General features: G+C 39.7%; 1 protein-coding gene across 1 annotated transcript; it reads right to left on the bottom strand.

Moving 5' to 3' along the window:
• Nucleotides 1-1,591: 1,591 nt before the first annotated feature.
• cop1 (COP1 E3 ubiquitin ligase) lies at nt 1,592-17,783 on the bottom strand. The gene is made up of 20 exons (XM_071490540.1): nt 17,060-17,783; nt 16,879-16,938; nt 16,196-16,293; nt 15,367-15,431; nt 15,113-15,232; nt 11,094-11,162; nt 10,802-10,861; nt 9,067-9,146; nt 8,808-8,871; nt 7,991-8,105; nt 7,340-7,475; nt 6,967-7,110; nt 6,493-6,601; nt 5,937-6,018; nt 5,688-5,804; nt 4,813-4,930; nt 4,340-4,464; nt 3,923-4,083; nt 3,267-3,311; nt 1,592-2,720 (listed from the first exon to the last, which is right to left on the bottom strand). The coding sequence occupies exons 1-20, from the start codon at nt 17,407-17,409 to the stop codon at nt 2,703-2,705; spliced, it is 2,136 nt and encodes a 711-aa protein (XP_071346641.1). The 5' UTR covers nt 17,410-17,783; the 3' UTR covers nt 1,592-2,702.
• Between the last annotated feature and the right edge of the window lie 3,769 nt (nt 17,784-21,552).

Below are 21,552 nucleotides of genomic sequence, written 5' to 3'. Positions count from 1 at the left end.
TATACGAAGCACAAGGGTTCCATTGTTTTGTTTCACACCGGTGATTTCCTCTCCTCCCTCGCCACAGTTGTCGCTGTGGAACCCTTTCCCGCCAGAAAATAAACAAGAATGAATAATAAATATATAAAAGAAAAGATAAATATACGAAAGAACAACAATTAGGACATTAACTTTTTAAACAGAAAACCATGAGCCAAACTGTTAACATTTTTCAGAGGTCATAATGATGGAATCGCTTTTACTTTCGACGTGATATAAGTCATAATTATCATCAAATGAAGAGATATAATCTAATTTTGACCGAAGTTAAAATTCTTGCATCATGATTTTCTATGTTAGAAATGTATCTTTCCCCAGTATTTTTGACTAATCTAAACGTAATATCTAGGTTAAAAGAACGAGGGTGTTAATCTTATAATCAGTCAACACCTTCCTGGAGTCTGCTGTGAGGACAGGATGATCATCATCATTCCTGCTTGGGTTTCAGAGTCCTGGCATTGTTTACGCTGGCTCTGTTGACAGTAACGTCAGGAGGAAGGAGCACAAGAAGATCTAGAAGTACAACTACATCTAGAAGAACAACTGGAACAAATGTGGAGGGTAAAGTACAAAGTGCTCCCAGTGGTAACAGGGGCATTAGGGGCTGTGAACCCCAAACTGGAAGAGTGGCCAGCAGATTCCACATATGTGATGTCTCTGTTCAGAAGAGTGCAGTCCTAGGAATATCTAAGATACTGTGCAGAAACCTCAAATTCCCAGGCCTCTGGTAGAGGACCCCATCTTGAGGATTACACACACAACTCAATTGTAGATGTCTATTCTCTAAATGAATAACACACCATCATGGCCACCTCAATATATTGCAAATGAGTTTGAAAATAGATGTTCTTTGAAGAAATAATGAAATGTTAAATAGATAGTAAATATATTAACTTCTACTTCTTAATGATCTTGGGGCCTTTCTTAATGAATAAATCAATGAGCCTTTAAAAAATGAATGTGGATTGTGAGATTATTTAAACACACGCACAAGCAAATTAAGGTCTGCACACAAACACGTCAACTCCCTGCCAATGCAGAGCTTTAAGTGCACAGTACCTTAGAACAGGCCATTTTAGACACTCTGGAATATTATTTATTTTTATTTTGTTATGTTTCTCTGTAAAAAATTCTCTTCATATCATTTTCATTTTGCTGGAACCTGAAACTCCCTGTTGTGTAGTGGAGATTCCAGTAGCCAACTGCTAATACTTTGTTTTCCCTGGTCACTACAGAAGGCAGTGTGAAATTTCCTGAGTAGCAGAGCCACGATGGATGCCTCTTTCAGTGACAGGTTTCACACTAAGTAAAACCACCCCAGTGTAAACATGATACTGTATTTTGTGGCTCTCTGGTGTTTCCGCTAATACAGACGCGTTCTGGGAGACTGAAGCTTTAACAGATTACCATTTCACACAAGGTTTAAACACCCCCTCCCCACATGAGACCCATTACCAACAGTAAACACATAACTCAGTCATACAAGTACACTCAAGAGAAACCTTAAAATGCCAGAAGTATCGAGTTAAAATATGACCAAACATGACAAAAATTGTTTCGAAATAATTTATTCAGTTATACAAATACAAAACACCTCTCTCACTCAGTTATCATAAAATAGGTAGGTTTTGGCTGTGTTTACCAAATCCCCTGGATGTGTCAACACGGATCACCACTCCACAGAAACTGACAGCAGTTTGCCTGAAGTTACAAAGCAGTTCAGTTCAGATCAGATATTTTAACCTACAGTATGGGAAGAGAATTTCCATTGCTACTTAACAAAATATGATTCTGTGAGGTTTTCATTTTTTAACAAGCAACAAATAAGCTCACATATGTGGAAAAAAAATCCAGTTCAATGTGGCATTGCAAACCAATGCCTTAAGTACAGAAAAACATGTCAAATCTCATTTTGTTCTCATAGTAACGGAAATATCAGCAGTTTCTCAACATTTCCATAATTTATTGGTCTTCCTTGACTTCCGTATACTACCTCACATTCTACACTCTTAATCCAGAAAATGAACTGACGATACGCTTGACAGAATGAAATTCAAGTCATATTTATTAAAACTGGTTTCTCCCAATCTGGAAAACACAAAACTACACATAAAAGAGGGGGGGGGGGGTCGAGGTCGACAAACAATGTGGGGGGAAGGGGTGGGTGGGTTAAAAGCTTCATGTGAAGACATCATTTTTGCATGTCATTTTGTCTTGTGCTTTGGCCTTTAAAAAGGGAAAATGCATCACACTAGTAGCGTTTGGCTGGATGTACCCTCGAGAGCAACAGCTTAATTAAAAAGGTACAAGTTTTGATTTGACCTAAAACCATAAAGAGGTGTTCTATTGTAGCCGATAAACAAAAATGCTTTCTAAAGTCTCTTCTTCCATTTTGTGCCCAAGCCAGGTCCTCGTTTAGTTGCTGTAAAATGACAGCACATCCTCTCCTGCTATACTGATGTACTGCTGCAAAGTCTTTACTGCTGTCCAAAAAAAGTGTAGATCATTAAAATAAGACAGGTTCAGTTTATTTCATCTCTGCCGGTTTTGGTGAGCATCCTAATTCAGCAGGCAGCTTTGGTTCTCCCTGCTTCAGATTGATCCTCTACCAAACAAAGAGAAGCTGATGGTAGTTCTCTACCCGCTGAAGACACGGTGGGCGTTCAGACGAGCTCAAGTACCTGTGTGGACAGAAAAGATGGACCTGTTAAGTTATCTGTGGCGTGCTGTCACTGGAAACAAAGAGTTAAAACAAGACTAGGTCAAAAACTAGTATATGGCTGGGCTGCATCGTGGGCTGTTTGCATTCAGCCTGGTGTCAGCCAGTCTGAGCCCTTTATCTGTTTGTTTCTTCCCTACTCTCTGCGCTCATGTTGGACACTGTCGTTAGCAGCAGCCATGGTTCTGTCTGTTATTTCAAGCGTCCCAGTTTAATAACGTGATCTATCTACGGCAGGGCTGAAAAAAAGCAGAAAAAGGTGAAGCAAACTTGAAGTGCTTTGTATTCACAATGCACAGGTTAAAGGGAACCATAACACGGACTTGAAGTACTTGAAGTGCACCTCACCCTAACCCTGCACCCTAACCCCCCCCCCCCCGGCCAATGGAAACTGTGTGCAACAATTCAATTTGTCAGCGCAACAGCCAATGGGGAAACTCCAACAAGCAGTAGGCATCTCATACTGTGGTTATTAGTATGTTTCATGTACACATTTCAAAATACAAACCTTGATTGTTCCTTGACTGTTTGCAGCAATCAGCACATTTGACTCCTGAAAAACAAAATCATTAATTAAACACAACATGGAACGTTAATTACCTAAAGAACAATTAGCATGTGTATATTTGCATTAAATTTGTGATGACGCCTTTGGGCCTCTTGGGGGTTTGGGATCCTTTTGCTGACCCGTCTCTTTGTCTGCAGCTGATCAGTATTTCTGCAGCACCTGTGGCATGTGGTTCAGGGTATATATATAAGTCCTGGCTGCCAATTAATCTCTCCGCAGGCACGCCACAGTTTGAGTTTGGTTATGTTGTCTTGGTTTAATCCTTATGTTAATTCTGCACCATAGAACACCTGCACACACATACCTCACTCCTGCACACTACACACTACTGATTTTACTGATTTCCACACCTTAATTTTAGAAGATTTAATATGGCATCTTAATTTGGTTTAATAAAAATATTCTTCATTAATATTAACCATGGTGCGTCTCCCTTTTGCTGTGGCCACTTGAGTCACAACAAATTGCACCATTTGATCTTACCAACGGCATCAAGATGGAAAGGTGTTCTGTTTAATAGGAGCACAAACCATTTGGCGTAATATTCCCTGTAGTGTATGAAAATCAACAACAGTGCAATACTCAGGAGGACTCACTCCATCAGGCAGGGCCCTCCAGCAGACAGCACTGACAAACTCGTTGGTGTCGTCCTCCTTCTTGTCCTTGTCCAGGACACTCTTCACTGTGTCAAACTTGAATGTTAACAGTGTCTTGGAAAGTCCTTTGTAGTAAAGGTACAGGGAGTTGTTCTCACTGCCTGCAAACACACACACACAAAAGGTGATGTTTTATTTGAAATTATTTTCACATTAGTATTTGTTGTTATTTCTGCTGCTGGAATGATTTGGAAATCTGGTCATAATGTAGCCAAAGTGAGTAGCTTCAGATTGTCTTCTACACAGATAGTGGTGTTAGTGGTGCCCCTGCATTGCTTAAAAAACATTACAAAAATGCTGCAATACTGATTATTTTGCAACATGGTCATTTAAGTCTTAGTCAAAGTAAATCCTTACCACAGGCGACATAGTCTCCATTGGAAGCAAGGCCTACAAAGTTCTTCTCATTGATGTGACCCTTGAAGGAGCGCAGACAGTGGGTTTTGTTGACGTTCCACAGCTTCAGCTGACTGTCAGTCGAACTGCCAATTAAAGGCCATAAATACAAAATGAGTGCAGAACTGAAGGGTGTTTGGTGACATGTTGAAACTGCATGTCAGTGGTGTGGGGAGACCTTTCTCAACTATCATCCCACTAATCCAAGTATTTTTCCTGAAATCTGGTGATTTTCAATTATAGGTTTGTAAGAAAACAAAAAAAGAGCCATAAATATGTCAACAGAAGTATCTTTGTCAGGTCAAATAAAACAGTTCAGAGATAATATAGTAATATAAAGTACATATTAAATGTAGCAGGAGAAAAAAAAAAACATTTCTGATCATTTCCAACCCCTGCTGCTCAAAATAAGAAATAAGGCTCAACTGACTTACGCAGAAACAATTTCCTCTCCATTGACAAATTTGGCGTAGGACACAGCCTTCCTGTGGCCTTTGAACACCATGATTGGCTGCTTAGTGTTGCGTAGATCGTAGTAGTGGACACAGTGGTCTGTGGGGAGAGGTATGTGTTTAGAGGAAGAAAACACTCACTCACACTTGTTTTTCCTAACAAGCTGTCTTCTCCATTTGTTTTAAGCTTTACTCAAGACAGTAAACCAACAAACTCCAAGTCATGGAGGGGCTTCCTTTTTCAGGTTTAGTGGATTTAGGCCTGAGAGACAAAGGGAAGGTAAATAAGCCAGGGGCATTTCACAGCTGCGTAACAGTTTCTGAGATGCTGTTCAATGTGAGTTTCTTGAAGGACTGTTTCTATGTACAACTGAATATTTCTAATTCTTACTTATCCGTTGGGAGAGTAATAAATAGTCTGGACCACCAGAGTATGTGTGACTACAGAAGAAATTTAGTGGTCTACAAGGAAAAATTGCCGTGGTGTGAGGTTTGTGCACCAGGGTCACGAAGCAACAACAATGTCACATCTCAAAGAGACAAAAACAAGTTTCTTTGCCTGAGATTTTGACGAGAGACAGATGAGTGCACTGATCAAATTCTCTTTTTTTTTTAACTCACAGTCGACTTTTAACATCTAAAATAAAATGACCTGACTGTTCGGCCTGGATCTGACCCTGTACCATAACCTGTAAATCTGCTTGTACACCATGTCAGGGACTTTAAAATACATGACCATACAGCACATTGGTGAAATGTAGGTTAAAAGGTTGCAAAGAAAAAATAATTTCTCACAATAACTGCATGTTAAAATGGGGACAAAGACAAGAGAAACCTAAATGCAGCCCTCGTCTTACCTGCACAGCCAAAGGCCAGATGATATCTGGAGGTTGGGCTGAATTTAACACAGCAGACATTGGCCTTGGCTTCAATGCTGGCCACTGAGTTGTCAAGATTGGTTGACCATAGCTTCACTGAAAAAAAAAGGAAAAAAAAAAGAAAAACTATTCAGACACATTTGACTACAGATAAAAGAAGAGTAATAAATGAAAGCTGGAAGATGATCTATGGGTGAAAACCTGTCAAACTAATTATTCTTCAGTTACCTTTAGCATCATCAGAACCAGAGGCTAAGAGCTTGGGGTCCATCAGATTGAAGTCCACACTCCAACACCTTTTTTCATGTTCCTGAAAACAAAGAGGACAAAGAGGTGTCATGAGAAACATTGATTAAATTTATTTTATTTTTTACAGAGGCACCAACTGCAATTTTCTTCACCAATTGCAACTTTTTCTTTCTAAGAACTATAATTGACAGTACACAAACATTTTGTAACCATGAGAGAAGAAGACAAAATTTTAAAACCGACGCTTGTGTGGTACACAAGTGTAAATTTGACCAGCACAGAATTGGATATCTGCGACTCATCACTCATCTCACGTCTCCTTTTAAAATAAACTTGTTTATGTTTATGCTTTAAACAACAGGAAAACAGAGAGACTGCAAATTTAGAATTTTGTTGCATGGTCATCTATTTCTCTGTGCATAAAAAGTCAACATAAAGCCAATAAAGTCTTTGAATCCTTCATGATAATTCCAATAATGAATGGAGATTGACTCTTTAACACAAAAAGTGAGTCTCTAAGACCTCAGTTTCATACCTGGTAGACTTTAGATCTCTGGCCTGTGAATCCATCCCATAGGATGACGGTGCCCTCATAGTCGCTGCTGGCCAGAAGGTTCTTGTGATAGCTGCTCCAGCTGATACAGCTACAACAAACAAAGCTGGGATCACTTTCAGTTCACAGTGAGTCACATTCTGTAAACTTATTGTCTCCACTTTAGCTCAGGATCTTTCACTGTTGCTGTGTTATATAAAGACAGACTAAATGCACATTGTCACATATTTATATTTCCAGCTCCACTGGATTAAATGGAGGCTCTGCTCCTTACTTAGCCATTGCTATGGTGAGTCATAGCATCAGAGCTCCATTGATGATGGCCTTTTTCATTCTCCATGCACACACTTAACTCTGACTGAACTCCCCCCACTCCCGGGTTACAAGGAGATCAGAACCTCCTCAGACGCTACAGTGTAGGATCTGAAAGATGCCTCCACATCCTCACTCCTCTACCTGATTTTGGAATTGCAGGTCATTTCGTTGACGGGATAGTGGATGTCCACTGCATCCTGGATCACAGTGCCGTACTCAAAAACCTTGATCTTCTTGGTCACACCAGCAATGGCAAAGTAGTCACAGTCACGGTCAAACTCAATACTGAAACAGAAGTGAGAACGCAATCAGAGACAGTGGGCTGATCAAGATCACATTAAAAAACAACACAAATATTTTTGTGCCCTTTCTACTGTTTATATTGGAACAAGTACTGTGTCTGGTTTGACCTGTTTTGTTAAACATTTATTAACAAAGACCATAACTTCCATGATTTCAACATGCAACTGAACACCGACACTGACATGCAGGTTCAATGTTTTTCTTTTCATACCTGGAGACAATACTGGAGCCGTTATAGAGGTCACTGGCGTAGGAGAGGGTGGCCAGCGGCCGCACAGAGTTGTAGCGAGTGAACTTGGACAAACACTCCATGAAATCATCCAGCTGGTTCAGGTTCCTGCCCTCGTCTGAAAACACCACAAACACACTGTTACAAAGAGCACTGTGGACACGAACTATAGAGGAGGAAATCTCACCAGACTGAATGATGAGGAGCCTTGTGCCACATTTTAACATTAATAAACTGTCTTCACATTCATTAACAAAGAAAACAAAGTTTATTTTGTAGTGTGTGCCACCACCAAACCTGTTGAACTGCTTTACTACAAGTGCTACTACTACTACAAGACACAATGATGGTGTCATGTGTGGTGGAGTTCTCACCAGAAAAATATCTGTGACAGCAAAAAGGTGAGTTTGTAGTAAATGTGGTCTTCATTTAAAGAAACAGTAACTTTAACAGTAACACTCATGTGAGGCAGACACAACCATCCCCCTGTCCTCTGAAGTGAGATGTACAGGTCTAAGAAATGAAGCCTTAACGTGTCCTTTCAGGCAACGGCAGTCGATCAGGTCAGGATCAGAGCAACATCACTGTGACCAACAGCTGTGACAACGACACTATTCTCTGCAGAACTAGTACCTGTGATGCGGGACATTTTGTTGGAGAAGTAGCACTGTTCCAGATCCTCGAAATGAGCCGTCAGCCTCTTTCTTCTTGACGCCAGTGTGCTGTTGTACCAGGTCTGTCGTTTTCCCTGGGAAAAAAAACAACACAAGAGTACAGTCAAATCAGTGCTGACCTCATGCTAACATTTATTCTGTTAAAACTGAGAATGTGCCCGACTTTGTTACCATACAAAACAATTTATACCTGAACTTGACAGGCCCTTAATTTAACATCCAAAACATGTATAAAAAGATTTTTACAAATCACTGAGGAATATTATCTCCTCCTCCTTCAGACAAAACAAGTTATCTGGATCCATATCATGAAAACACACTTTCTAATAATATGCAAATTTTTATTATTTTATGTCTACTACATTATCTTTATGATTATTTTTATATTACATCATTAATGTCAACTATACTCTCCTTTTTACAATCACATCACAAGATATACATTACACAGATACATATGGCTATGTCACATACAAACCTCAAAAAATACACAAACACACACACAATCGACGCAAACAACACACACCATATTCTTCCCATTGGTATGTCTCTACTAGTGTTTTTTTTTGGGTCATTTGTCCATTATATGCACCATTCGTCTCACACTTGTTTTTGTTGTGCAAAGTCATTAATGAATAAAAAAGGAAAAAATATGCAAATAGTTACACATTTCAAGCCAAGTTTACTAAGATAATGTAAATAACAGTCTTGACTTTCAAACTATGTTTATATATTATGCATAAAAAGAAATCAGATCATGTGTTTCCCTTACTCACCTGGGTTGTTCCACCAAATCCTGGAGGCTGGCTGTAGTCGGGTGGCTCAATAATACTGCTACAGCTACTCAACAAACAGACAGACAGACATATAAGTCACTCCGCACAATAATGTCCAAACATGCTATAGGAGTTATCATTGGTAATGAGTTTCTATTATAGTAAACAGAGATGGTGAATATGGTTATTTGTGCTGTGATGATGCTGGATTCATTTTCTTCACAGATGTAATTTGTCAGATCACAGAGGTGAGCTGTACCTGGGTGCTGGTGAGGGAGCCTCGACATTAGGCACCGTACACTCTGCCTCCATCATCGGGGAGTACAGTCCGCTCATTTCCTGGAAAATCACACAGAAACAACATGCTTGTCTATCTCATGCTGTGGTGATGAGTGGCTCTGGTTGTTGCCATTTCAAAACAGAATGCGTTTCCATTATCATGGGTCATGCTCCTCTATATTTCCAATGAGACCATTCTTGGAATTAGGATTTGGTGAAATACTTTTAGTTCAGGGGCTTTTAGAGTCAGACTCTAAGGGCCCCTCCGCAAACAAAACTTAGACAACTGTTGCTGTGGCTGCTGCTGCTGATGATTCTCAGGTTCTAGAGCATTTTATTCTTGATTTCTTAAGAGGATTTATCAACATTCTTTATATTCTGATACAGAAAATAAAAGTATGTGTATCCTGTCTGTGTATGTCTATGTACAAACTTCTGCAGTTGGCCTCTAAGGGTTTTCAATTACCTTAAGGGGGCTATTTCTTGCTGGGAGCGGCAACAAACTGCTTCGGCCATCATTGTCTTTGTAATACAAGAGGTTGTAAACTGCCCTCTGAGGCCCAGTTCAGACCTGGTATTAACATGCATCGTCAGTGATCTGATCACAAGTGAACAGCACTACCTGTGTCAGTTCACACCTGGCTTTATGTGTGTCATGTATATGCAAATAAATAAATAAGCATGTAGCCACCTCCAAATGTGGTCTGAGTGATCAGATCTGAAATGTGTCCTCAAAGCATCCTGGGTGTGTTCACATCCAATCTTAGAGCTGACCACTTGTGATCGAATCACCCAAGATGGATGTTAACACCAGGTCTGAGTCTATGCCTCCAGGGCAGATTGGAGGCTACAGTGAGTCACTACTGGGAAGTGACAAGATGGGCTTATAATGGCCTGCGCTAAGTGGTTAGCATTCTTCAACTCCAGTAGAAGAAAACAAGGGCTAAAAACAAGAGGCGCTGTTTGCACCATCTGGAGACAGCTCTTAATGAGTAAAGGAATGAAATTTGATGCTGAACTCGCAATGTTTCTTCTAGACCGGGAAGTAAACAGCTGTTAAAGCTAACACTAGCTATGTAGCAATAGCAAAACTTACAAATAGCTCCTTTAATGGCCTTCATAAGCTGTTTCACAGCCTCTGCTGCTGCAACTGCTCACCCTGTTTATAATGGCGATTCTTTAGACAGATATTGAGATATGAAACATGAGTTCAGTTGGAATGGTAATTTTTGCATTTCATTTTCACAGAAAAAAAATAAATAAAAATGATGATGATTTTTGATGGGGTTTAAACCAAACAATCATGTTCCCTTAGATCTGGAGAGTGATTTGTGGGTCTGGGCATCTCTGTAGCACCAGAATGCTTCATTTATTGTGGCATGTTGTGACACATTTTACCTTTATCAAAAAAATAAATAAAAAATGTGGATATTGCACTTGGCCATATTGCAATTTTGATAATATTTCAATTAACTGCTCAGCTCTAGATTATAAATGGGCCAAATAAGCAGCCAAACTACAATAACTAACCTCCTGTTGTTTTTAGAACATAAACATGCACCTGTCCCTTTCAACTCATGCTTCATTTATCTTTGACTCATGTTTCTGCCTCCACGACCCCCCCCCCCATGCAAGCTCTCTGGAGAGGCACAAGTCAGTTTCAAGACTTCAGGTTTACATTGTGCAAGTGGTTGATAAGTTCTGTGTTTCTTTACCTCAACACGCTTAATGTCCTCTTCAAGAAAGTTGAGCTCTTTCTGCAGTTGCTCCAGTTGCTGTTGACAGAGCCAAAAATACTTAAGCACGCCTGCCTTTTGACATCTTTTTAAAATCATGACATATGGTATTTACAATAATTATTGTTTTCACAAGTAATTAAAATCTTAAAAGGTTCAATTTTCTCCAATACATAAATATTTTCACATATTCTTGAAAACTGCATCGTGTTCCACACTGACAGCTCTGTGTGGCTCAGTTTTAAATTGTCTGGATTAAAAACAACAGCACCTCTCTCTTGTTTCTTCTGGCTTCTTTGAGGAACTCCATGAGGATCTGTCTCTGAGCTGCTTGAGATTCCTAGTAGAGAGACAAAATACATAATCACACACAAGTACAAGCAAAGCCACGGAATACTTTTGCTTATCCAGACCAAAAAGATAATAAAATACAGCAAAAGATTTTTAGTCTTCAGTGGATAATGTGTTCATTGCTGAGGCTCTGGTCAGTCTATATGCTTATTTTATTTCACACATCTTTTTTTTGGCCTCTAAGAGCAAAATGATTTTTTTAAAAAAACCTCATTTTGCAGATCATCATTTATCTGAAATGCAAACCTTCTTAGATTCACATCACCAGACACAAAGTCATTTTTTTCTGCATTTATACTTCCACTCCAAGTAAACCCTTACAAATTAAACAGTTATATAGAGGAGGGCAGTTGCAGGAGTTAGTGGACATTTTATACATTTGGGGAGATGAGATGAGAATGTTCCATCTGAGCCAAACATCACCACCACCTTTTCATATCTCTCCTTCGCACAAGGGGCCACGGATTTCAGAAACAACAAGAAAAGGTGAGCTCCAGCTACTACAGCAGATATCTCCATCAAGGTTTGTTTTAAGACACAAAAAAGAGAAGCTCCACCTCCAAAATTTAAAAGGCAGGATTGGAACCTGTTGTTTCATACACAGACCAAAAGTGACAAAAAAAAAAAATATCTAAGTTTCTTAATATATTTTTGGATGATGATAGAGGTTTGTTTACATTAATGACTGTAATAATATGTGCCAGGGTTTCAAATCAGGTTTGAGAGGCACACAAGAAAAAAAATTAACCACAATTTATAAATTTATATGGTCAAAAAATGCTGCAGGGGCCTTTAAGTAGTAGGGACTTGCAACATGTGGGAAAGCATCTACATTCCTTTAGAAAGTGTGAATTTGATGCGACCATCAAATTGATATAAATGGAAAATTCACAACAGAAACAGTAACTTAAATGATTGTCTGAATGAATACAAGTCCAATCAGATAAAAACTGTGAAATTAAACTTGTCCACAGGCAAATTATTTCAGAAAAATGAGAACACACATGCTAACAAAAACATATCAGTAATAACTCCTGTAAAAGAAAAAAAAAAAAAAAAACCAGCTGGTAAATTCAGCCAAATAGCCTGAAGAACGATTCCACCAGAAATATGAACTGGATGACCCCACCTTATATTTCATATTTGGAAAATCAGAATCAGCAGTGCTACGAAATAAAATATTACAGGAAAGACATGAAACCAGAACAGTGGAAGACAGTACCAGTGAGGAGAAGTGATACCAGGATTTTAGTGTACACTCAGTCAGAAATTTGACCTGGCTCCTTTGCTTTAATGCAGAATAAAATCCCAAACTGGGCTGCTTTTGGAACAGCTGATTAAAGATCTATTGGCGATTTAGAAAATGTTGACTGTCAGATTCAAGACCCCAAGATTAGAAGAAAAAAAAAAATCTCTTTAGATCGACTGCACAACATTACTATCACAACCAATGTCAGAAAATGAGCAAATGAAGACCTGATTCAACTGATTTCTCAAGTGGCTCACTTCACAGGCATCAGAGGCAGAGCCAACCGCACTAACACAGCACACAGGGTATACGGACACAGACAACCCCACATACTAACATGAATGCTAACCTGCCTCTTCACAGACACCACAGACCTTAGTCCTTGACAAAGCAGGTGAGAATTTCAGCTGCTGCTGGCACTTCATGATGCTAGTAAGTTTGTTCCTATACCAGCCCTTCTTTAAAATCATTTCATCTGCATCCAGTATAGCACACATGCTACTACAAACAACCACTTAATATGTAAATACTATGGGTGGCAATAGGCAGCCTCTGCTGCCAGGCTGTCAAAGGTTAGAAAGCTTCACTGCAAAAGCTTACAAATACACACTTGCTATATTTCAGTGGTGAAATATGTGACCAATGAAGACTGTTATTGCTGCTGTTGAGAAAACTAACATAGTGCATGAGTCCATTTGACCTCCTGATGTCATCACATTCAACATTAGGAGTGGAGCGAAATCTGTTACTTCCTCAAATAAATGTGACTGTGCCTCTGCAATCATAAATATTGTTTGCTGAATCCTGCTGCTCTTTCTGTAATAAAAGTGACCCCATGATGTGAAAATTTGTTTCTTCCTTCTACCCAAACTGCTGAGGGAGTAACTGTGCTCCACTGAGGCTGACAAGAAAACAGGTAACATCTATTGTGACTGAACTACAAACTGTGCATGTAAACATGTACTTCTCAAAACTCTAAGTTCGTGTTTCTGGTGTACCGACCTCAAGACAGGTTGAGATTAGAGGACGTTAATGTTAATGTGAGAAGTTAACAGATAAAATCTGAACCTGCCTGAGGTGACAGCAGATTCAACAGAGCCATGATAATTTCATACTGGTTTCTGAGCTGCAAAAAAATGCACAGTAACATCATTTATGTCACTGCTCCCTGAACTGACTTAAGAAACAAACCACAGGGGGAACAGAGAGGAGCAGCCATGATGAGAGGCAAAAGCTTAGAAAAAGATTTGAAGTCTGAGGGAGGACAGGTCAATGAAATATGTTTACAGGCTCATGATATATCAGCTAATGTTTTTTTTACCTGCACACATAAATTACACAAAGTTTCTCATATATTTGTTCTTTTAAAGAGTAGTGACCAACATAAGTACTATGCAGGACATTGTACAGTTGAAATATAAACTTTTCAGTCCTCTCTTTGTGCAAACCATGTAATGGTGACAATGCTTCTAAATGATCTCAAAGACATGTCTTAGAAATTTGTGTTTTGCAATTTCTTGTTACTTATCAGCCGACATAACAGATACTGATATATCCACGATAGCCTAATCTCAGAGGATGTTTTGGTCCTTCTGTACTGCGGGTGCCTCTTAATACGACAGCCACACAAGCAGATTGAGTGTGTTTGTGTGTGAGGAGAAAGATGAGCTTGTGTTTGACAGAGAGAGAGCTACACGTGGTGTGTTGTAGCTGGTATCTCTGCAATTCAAGAGCAGACAGTGAAATCTGACTTCTTATGTTTAGCAACTCAATTTCAAAACTGGTTAAGGTTTTAAAACTCTACCGTCACCCTGAGTGAAAGCATATGATCTGTGCTGATGTGATAGGACACAAGTCAACAGGATAAGTTGTGGCTGCTACTTCTCTTTTCCTGTGACTTGTTTTCAGATCACACAGATGGACAAAAACAAGAAAAAAAAGGGGATGTTCCAGACTGCCTGAGAGAGAGATGTGCACCAGGTTTTACAGAGTAAGAGTGTGCATGTAAACCAGGAAACAAACATACCCTCTATGAACAGGATCATGCCAAGCATTTTTGAATAATACCAGCCACATGACTCAACAACTCTTGACTATTTCTACGCAGCTTGGAGCATGTCCTTGCAGAAAAACTGACACTATGTATATAACATCTGTGGGATAATGTAATTTCCAGAGCTGTCAAATAGGACCACATTCACAGAACACTATTACATGGAAGACACGCTACTAAAACACCTTCTCAGACCGTATGAAAGCAAGTTAGATCATACTGTCATCAAAAACTCTCTTTTTTTTCACATTTGTTTTTTTTCATCTTTTATATAATTGAATGTTCTCATTATCATCATCAAGAAAAGTGATTATGGTGTGCATCCTGTGCAGCGCTGCAGGGAGCACACAAACAGACTGAAAATTAGGATCTTCCTGATGTGAAGTTACAGTTGTAGTTGTAGATTTTTCAATGTAATCTCTAATCTAGTTAACTTGTGTGAATCTTGCAGTTGGTAAGTGAATCTTCCACCTTTAATTGAATAACAGATTATGAGTGTGTTACTCACATTACACCTTTTATCACAGAATGTAGCACAGACCTGGGTGAAGCTTAACAGCCAAAATGCTGATGCAAAATACAAGAAACAGTTATTACATCAAGACACATATCTGATCAGCTTTAGCCGCTTACTTACCGCCTCCAGCTGCTTCTTCTTCTGAACCAGGAGCTCCAGCATCAGATTGACATTTGCAAGGTCCAAGTTCTCTTGGTCAGGACTCAACACATCCTGGAAGACCTGCCACCTGGACCCATTCTGGGAGTGAGAGACACTGATCAGTAACAAATAATGGATTTTTCTTTGAAGACATGAGTGAAAATCAGAGTGCATAAGTTTGAGGGATTCATGGAGATGGAGAAAGAAAGCAGTTGTGTGTTTGTTGTACTTACAGGATGATCTAATTTTAGTCTCTTCTCCTCCGACCGTTGTTTGTGTTTAAGGATCAGTTCATTTACTGTGAACACAGTGGGGTAGGGTGGAGGATGGGAAATGAGGGGGGGAAATGAGAGAGGTGAAAAAGCTATGTAAGTAATTGACAGAAACACCATCAGGGTGTAACTTAAATAGTAGAGCGATGACACATCAGGTGAGGTGGTTCAGTTGTTTCAGAGACAGTAATGAAACCACTAAAAGTTTCATTAGAATGACGGCTGAGTTTTCTACATTTAAGGAGACATACAGGCTACTTCCATCGAAGATTACTGAATCATAGAATCACATAAACCAAGCCATCTAGAAGTGAACTTTCACCCTTTGTTTTTGTCTTCTGGATTATTAATGTCTTGTTTACCATACAATCCACTCAGAAAGGCCTTTTTGTAAAACCTGTAGGAGCAACCTCAATATGAGATGTGAGCAGCATATAATATGTATTTAGTCAAATGTCACTGACAAGTTTAAGTCCTGGTAGCAACTTTTCAATCTTTTTCAGACCTTCATCTTCATTCACTTCAACTTTAACTTTACTGTAGCATGAAACATAATGTAAATTTCAGACAAATAAATTCAAATAATATGATTTTAAGACTGTGACTTAGCTCAGTACAGTGGATGTGCACCATAAAACAAAACTATTGTTAACACAAGTTAATCAAACAAACACTATATATAAATACTTCCATTTCAGTAGTTGTTTTTGGATCACAAGTGAAAGCAGGAAAGAGCAATGGTCACCTTGCATATAAAACAAACCTCAATCTTCTGAGTTGTATTACCTACCAAGAAAGTTTGGGTAAAGCTGATCTACGTTATCCACAATATAGTTACACTTGGGACATCTGTTGCTGTCCTCAAGGCTCTGGCGGATACAGTTGAAACTGCAGGAAGGAGAAAGAACTGAATACTGTGGAAATAACTGAAACAGTACAAGGAAATTAGAACAAACAGTGATGACAACACCTTACTGTGCTGAAAGTGTGCTTTTAATTTTAATATATAAATTAACATCTATCCTGCTGCTCCACTTGTATGAACACATGCACTCTCATAATTCATGACACATTTTCAGTCTAGGTTGTCTAACAAACGCTATTTTTATTAATTTTCATGAGTAAAAACAATGGCATTTATCAATCCTGCAAGGACCAGTTTTGGTTTGTTAAAGTGGGAAATTATTTTCACTTTTCATAGCTTTTTATAGCTAAGATTAGCTTAGGTGGTAAACTGTTGGACAGGTGGAGAAAAGCAGTAGCTTCCTCCATCCCTACTAGCAAGCATCAACGAGACACATAATGTGTAGACTAAAATCTTTGGAAGATCACATTAATTGTTATTTCTTTTTTTACCTTTTGTTATCTCACAAACCACAGCTCACTTTATTTTCTTTGTTGGGCATTTAAACATCTCCTTGGCGGGTGTGTCATCGTTGTCAAACACTGCCTCTGCTACAACTGAACACTTACCAGAAACTGTGCCCACACTTTGTCATGTGTGCCTCTTCTATCATTTCGAAGCAAATGGGACTGGAAAAGCAGAGAAAAAGCCTTGTTATGTGCAAGTCTCAAACTTTCCCTGTAGTATGTTGTCTTTCAATACCCTGCAAGGACAAAACATTTTCCAAAAGTTATTTACGAGAACACTAACCAGACAAAATCATTGCTTTTATCTTCGTACGAATTCAAGAGGCCGTTGTATAAAGGTGCTTGATGGAGGGATTTCTTTCTGCTGCCTGAAGACGCAGAAGGTCTGCTCAGAGAAGCAAAAGCTCCCCGGGACGACGGCACGGCGGCCAAAGTTGGCACCGACAAGCCACCCTCTCCGGCTGCCAAGGTCCGGGTGGGCACAACATTTCCAGAATTGTTGCCATTACTTGTGACGGCGTTGCTGCCACCGCCACCATTTGTGTTCCCAGTGCCTCCTGTGTTGCTGCTACTTGTGCTGGGCACTGAACTTGCCCCTCCAGCGCTTAGCTGTGGCCGGTTGCTTGACATCATGCAGGGCCGACGAGAAACTCCCCAAAATCCGCTGCGTTGTTGCTCAAAGCATCCGGACAGTGCTGCTATTTGGCTGCTTTAGCAGATTGGCTAGCTAGCTGGCTTGCTTATGTGCTAGCATCTTGGGAGAAAGCAACAGTGCCCGGACATCCAGCGTATTTAAACTTGTCCGTCGGTGTCTGTCTCACTTTTGTCACTGACAGCGTACAAGAAAATCACTATAATACAAAAGGCAAAAAGGCATGAACACAGAAACGGACAAAAACAACCACAACTGCGTTGTCCGGGAGATTAGCCGGCTAGCTACTGTTAGCTACGGACAGGAATCGCTTGGGTTTCCTCGATTACCCAGGTACCCAGTGTGCTCCTGGCTCTCAATTACTGCCACCTGGCGGGAAGGAGTTTAACTGCGCAGGTGGAAATATCAAACTGCGCTACAGGGCTCATTATTCTCCCTCTTCATTTATGTAGATAAATTAGACAGTGAAACAATGAGCAGAGGTTTATTTTTGACCTTGAAAACAGGATATGTGACTAAATAGTTTCAGCTCAAATGCACACTTACTAGTTTTTTTTCTGAATCTTCAACCACAGCTGCATCAGCTGCTACTATTGAAAACTCAGAAAAGGGAAATTAAATGGACCTTTGAGTTGAGATGACGTTGTCACAGATAATGAATCAAATACACCGACTCAAACAACAGCCCACACAAGTAAAATATTAATCTCAACAAAAACAAGAAGGAACATTTATTGGAGAGCTCCTGCTTTGCATTTTACATTGCGTTTTCCTGTTTTGGTCTCTCAGTGTATAGACTAGCAGTTCTCCAGGTCAAGGTTCACCTTTTACTTTTAAAAGTCATACAGATGGAAATCACTTTGTGTTCATGTTAAATTTTTTTTTTCAAAATCAAAAGATAATATTTGCAATATTTTCGAAGGATAATATTCAAATATCACATTAAAATGGCACGTTCCTTTAAAAAAAGAACATTGTAGTTATATCTCAGCATATCAAATGTACCTTAAAGCATACTGAACACAACAGACACATAGGTTCTTTTTGAAATACACTAATAATATTAGAATGACTTCAGTCTACCATAAAAACACAGAGTGCCTCCTCATGTTTGTCCCTTTTTTCCAGATGATATTGCCTTTACATCAAAAACAAGCAACTAGGTCACAGCCACAAAGTGCAGCCAGTGACTGTGCCAAGAAAAACAGTGTCATGTCATTCAAGCATCCACCTGCAGCTTCGCAAATAAAACCTAAGGAGCACTAACGTATTCATGCTCACAGTTTATCCAGCCAGCTACTTGCTTTTCCATTTTTACCTCCACATGGACAAACAAGGGGTCCTCCATGTAGGCACGCACAACATGGATTTTCCCATGTTTTTGTTTGCGGAAGAAGTTTATATGTATCATTATGGAGCTCAGGTAGGATGTGAAATAAGGTTTTCAGCAAGAGGAAAACTACTGGATACATTAAAGAGTAAATTAATTTCCCTGAAGAGGACCACCGTGTAAAATGTCTTTCTGTGTGCTGCACAAGTCGATCACACTAGGTTTAATTCAATGTGACTCAAAATGAAGTCAAAGTGCGAATGCAAGAATACACGATATTTCAAATTTCGATATTTTCAGTCTAATTATATAAAGTAGACTAAAATATGTAAATATATGGATGCTATAGATCCCTTTAAAGCTAGAAATTGGGATTTTGTTTTTTTGTGACATATCTGGTTTCCTTATCTTTAAATATGATTTCCGGGTTTTGGGAAAATAATATATGGAGATGCAAAGATAGAAAAAAAGATAAAGTGTAACCCTCTGAGCAAAGCACCTGCGGTACTGTATATACACTGTGTTGCATTTGTCCCCCTCTGCCCCTTCCCTTCCACCCCTTTCTATTTTATACCAGTGGTAGTGAAAAGCTTGCCTTCTTTCTTTCTCCCCTTTTCTTCTTTCTTCCCCTCCTCATTTGTCCTGCACATCAGCCTGGATTTTCTCCTATTGGGTCCCCCTTTTCTGCATGAGGAACCAGGTTGTGTGTGTGTGTGTGAGTGAGTGGGGAATGCGTGTGGTAGCAGTGTGGGCAGAGTGGAGCTAGAGGGTCAGCGGTGTTGTTGCATTGGAGGTTAGTGAGCGGCAGAGAGGTAAAAGAGAAAGAGTGAGTGACACAGAGGAAATAATGAGGGTGTGTGGAGAAACAAATGAGAGAGTGAGTGAGAGAGTGAGGAAAAGTGTGTGTGAAAAAGAGAGAGAAGACAGAGAGTGGGCCTCAGGGTCGGTGGGGTCAAGACCGACAAGCTCAGATGAAGGATAATCTGTGGAGATCTCTTACAGTGGGGGGTGAGGCCCTGGTGGAGCATGCCCATTCAGACTCTCTCTCTCTCTTTCACACACACACACACACACACACACTACCCCACACTGCCCACCCCTCTATTGCTCTCTTCCTCTCTTTCTCTTCTGTCTCTTCCCCTTCATCCTCCCTTTCCCTCCCTTTTTTGTTGCTCTCGCTTAACCCCGCCCCCCCCATTTCTTGTTTCTTTTTTCCAACACAGTTGCAGCTGGATTTCAAAGGGCACTTCGCCAGCAGAAAAAGCTGAATGTTTAGCAGGCAGATCCCTCAGTCAGGCAGGCTGGGATTGTGGAATTCCTGCCTCCCACTCTTTAGGAACAGTTTTTTGCCCCTTCAGGGCCCCTGCCATAACTACCAGCGGCCTCCTCCTCCATCTCCATCTCCAGCCTCGAGCCAGGGCCCTGTTTGCAAATTGTGCCTGACAAAAAAGTAGTGGGGTCTGTGGGGGAGAAGACGGGGCAACATTTAAGAAGGTGTGAAACAGCAGCAACTGGCAGCCGCAGTTTTTTTTTTAGTGACTGCATAGAGGGTGAATGATGCATCATGATTAAATACATGAATGAATTTGCCTGAATGTCATAAGCATAAACACAACTGCTCAAATCAATCCTACAAAATGATGGAAGCTTTAAAATCCGCACATGGTAAAACACAGAAGTCTTCAAACAGGTGACAGTATAATGTAGCTATAAAGTTTTATGATATTTTCAAGATCAGTATAGATTTTGTTTGCAGTGTCTGGAAACATCTCAGTCAGTACACCTGTCTTTTGAGTTAGGAGGGCCTGCACAAGTTGCCAAAAGCTATTTTTCCATTTGCAAGATCTTTCAAGAGTCACAACATCAGATCCATACATCATAATCTGCACAGACACAGAGTTCATCTCGAAGAGACAGAAGCTCAAGATGTTGACGGATTCCACGATGTCTTAAATACATGTTTTTATTTATCCATTTATTTATTTTACCACACAAAAATTGCATAATGCTGCAATGAGTATAATTGTCGGTGTTGGGTTTTACGGTCGATTCAGTTACATTGTGCTCTGCAGAGTCACCTCTTCTGCTGGCTATGCGGGAAGGTAATGAGAAATCTAGTTGTATTTCTCCACTGTTCAACAGAGATCGGTGCTGTGTGACAGTGAGTGACTAAACAGGCTGATTGTGAAATGTGAATGTAACATTTTGCTAGATTTTATGGAGACATGCACACAATTCCTGATCAGACAAAAGAACATAATGTTCAGAAAAGTCCACATATGAGAGCGTTCAACCACATTTTACAGTCTTCTTCAACGGACAGAGTTTGCTTGCACTGAGCAAAGTCTCTGATGCAGTTGAAATCTCCAGACGTGTGTAAGTGGACCTTGAATTAAGAGTTTTTTGGGTTTTTTATCCTAAAGATCCTAAAGAGAACTCTGTAATACATATACGATATCAAAAATGTGCTTAAATAATGTTTTTGTGTTTTTGCATATGTGCATGTGTGTATGCATGTAAGTACATGTATGCTATGTATATGTACATACAGTGGTATATAGAATATTGGGGTTTTTTTGTTATTTGCCTTTTAGAAAATTTTTGTATTTGTTCATGTAAATACATCAAAAAAATACAACAATTAAAAATATCATTTAATTGTATTTCCACCTTCACTTGTACAGTTATTATATAATATCCCATCATACATCTCTCCTTACGTCGCCCCTGCTCTTACTCCTCCCTCGCACCTGATACTTCCTCTCCCTGTTTTTTCAGCCCACACAAACACAAG

Source organism: Trachinotus anak, unplaced genomic scaffold, assembly GCF_046630095.1.
Source record: "Trachinotus anak isolate AG129_WGS33_773 ecotype Australia unplaced genomic scaffold, CSIRO_AGI_Tana_v1 ptg000012l, whole genome shotgun sequence".
Taxonomy (NCBI): Eukaryota; Metazoa; Chordata; class Actinopteri; order Carangiformes; family Carangidae; genus Trachinotus; species Trachinotus anak.
Note: the sequence above shows the minus strand (reverse complement) of the source record. Positions and strands in the feature narration are given on the sequence as shown.

Excerpts from the sequence above, each read along its gene's own strand:
- cop1 (XM_071490540.1), bottom strand. The coding sequence starts at position 17,409 with ATGATGTCAAGCAACCGGCCACAGCTAAGCGCTGGAGGGGCAAGTTCA. Across the intron at positions 10,862-11,093 it reads CCAGAAGAAACAAGAGAGAG|CAACTGGAGCAACTGCAGAA; the intron begins GTGCTGTTGTTT and ends CTCTGTCAACAG. Across the intron at positions 7,111-7,339 it reads GGCTCCAGTATTGTCTCCAG|TATTGAGTTTGACCGTGACT; the intron begins GTATGAAAAGAA and ends CTTCTGTTTCAG.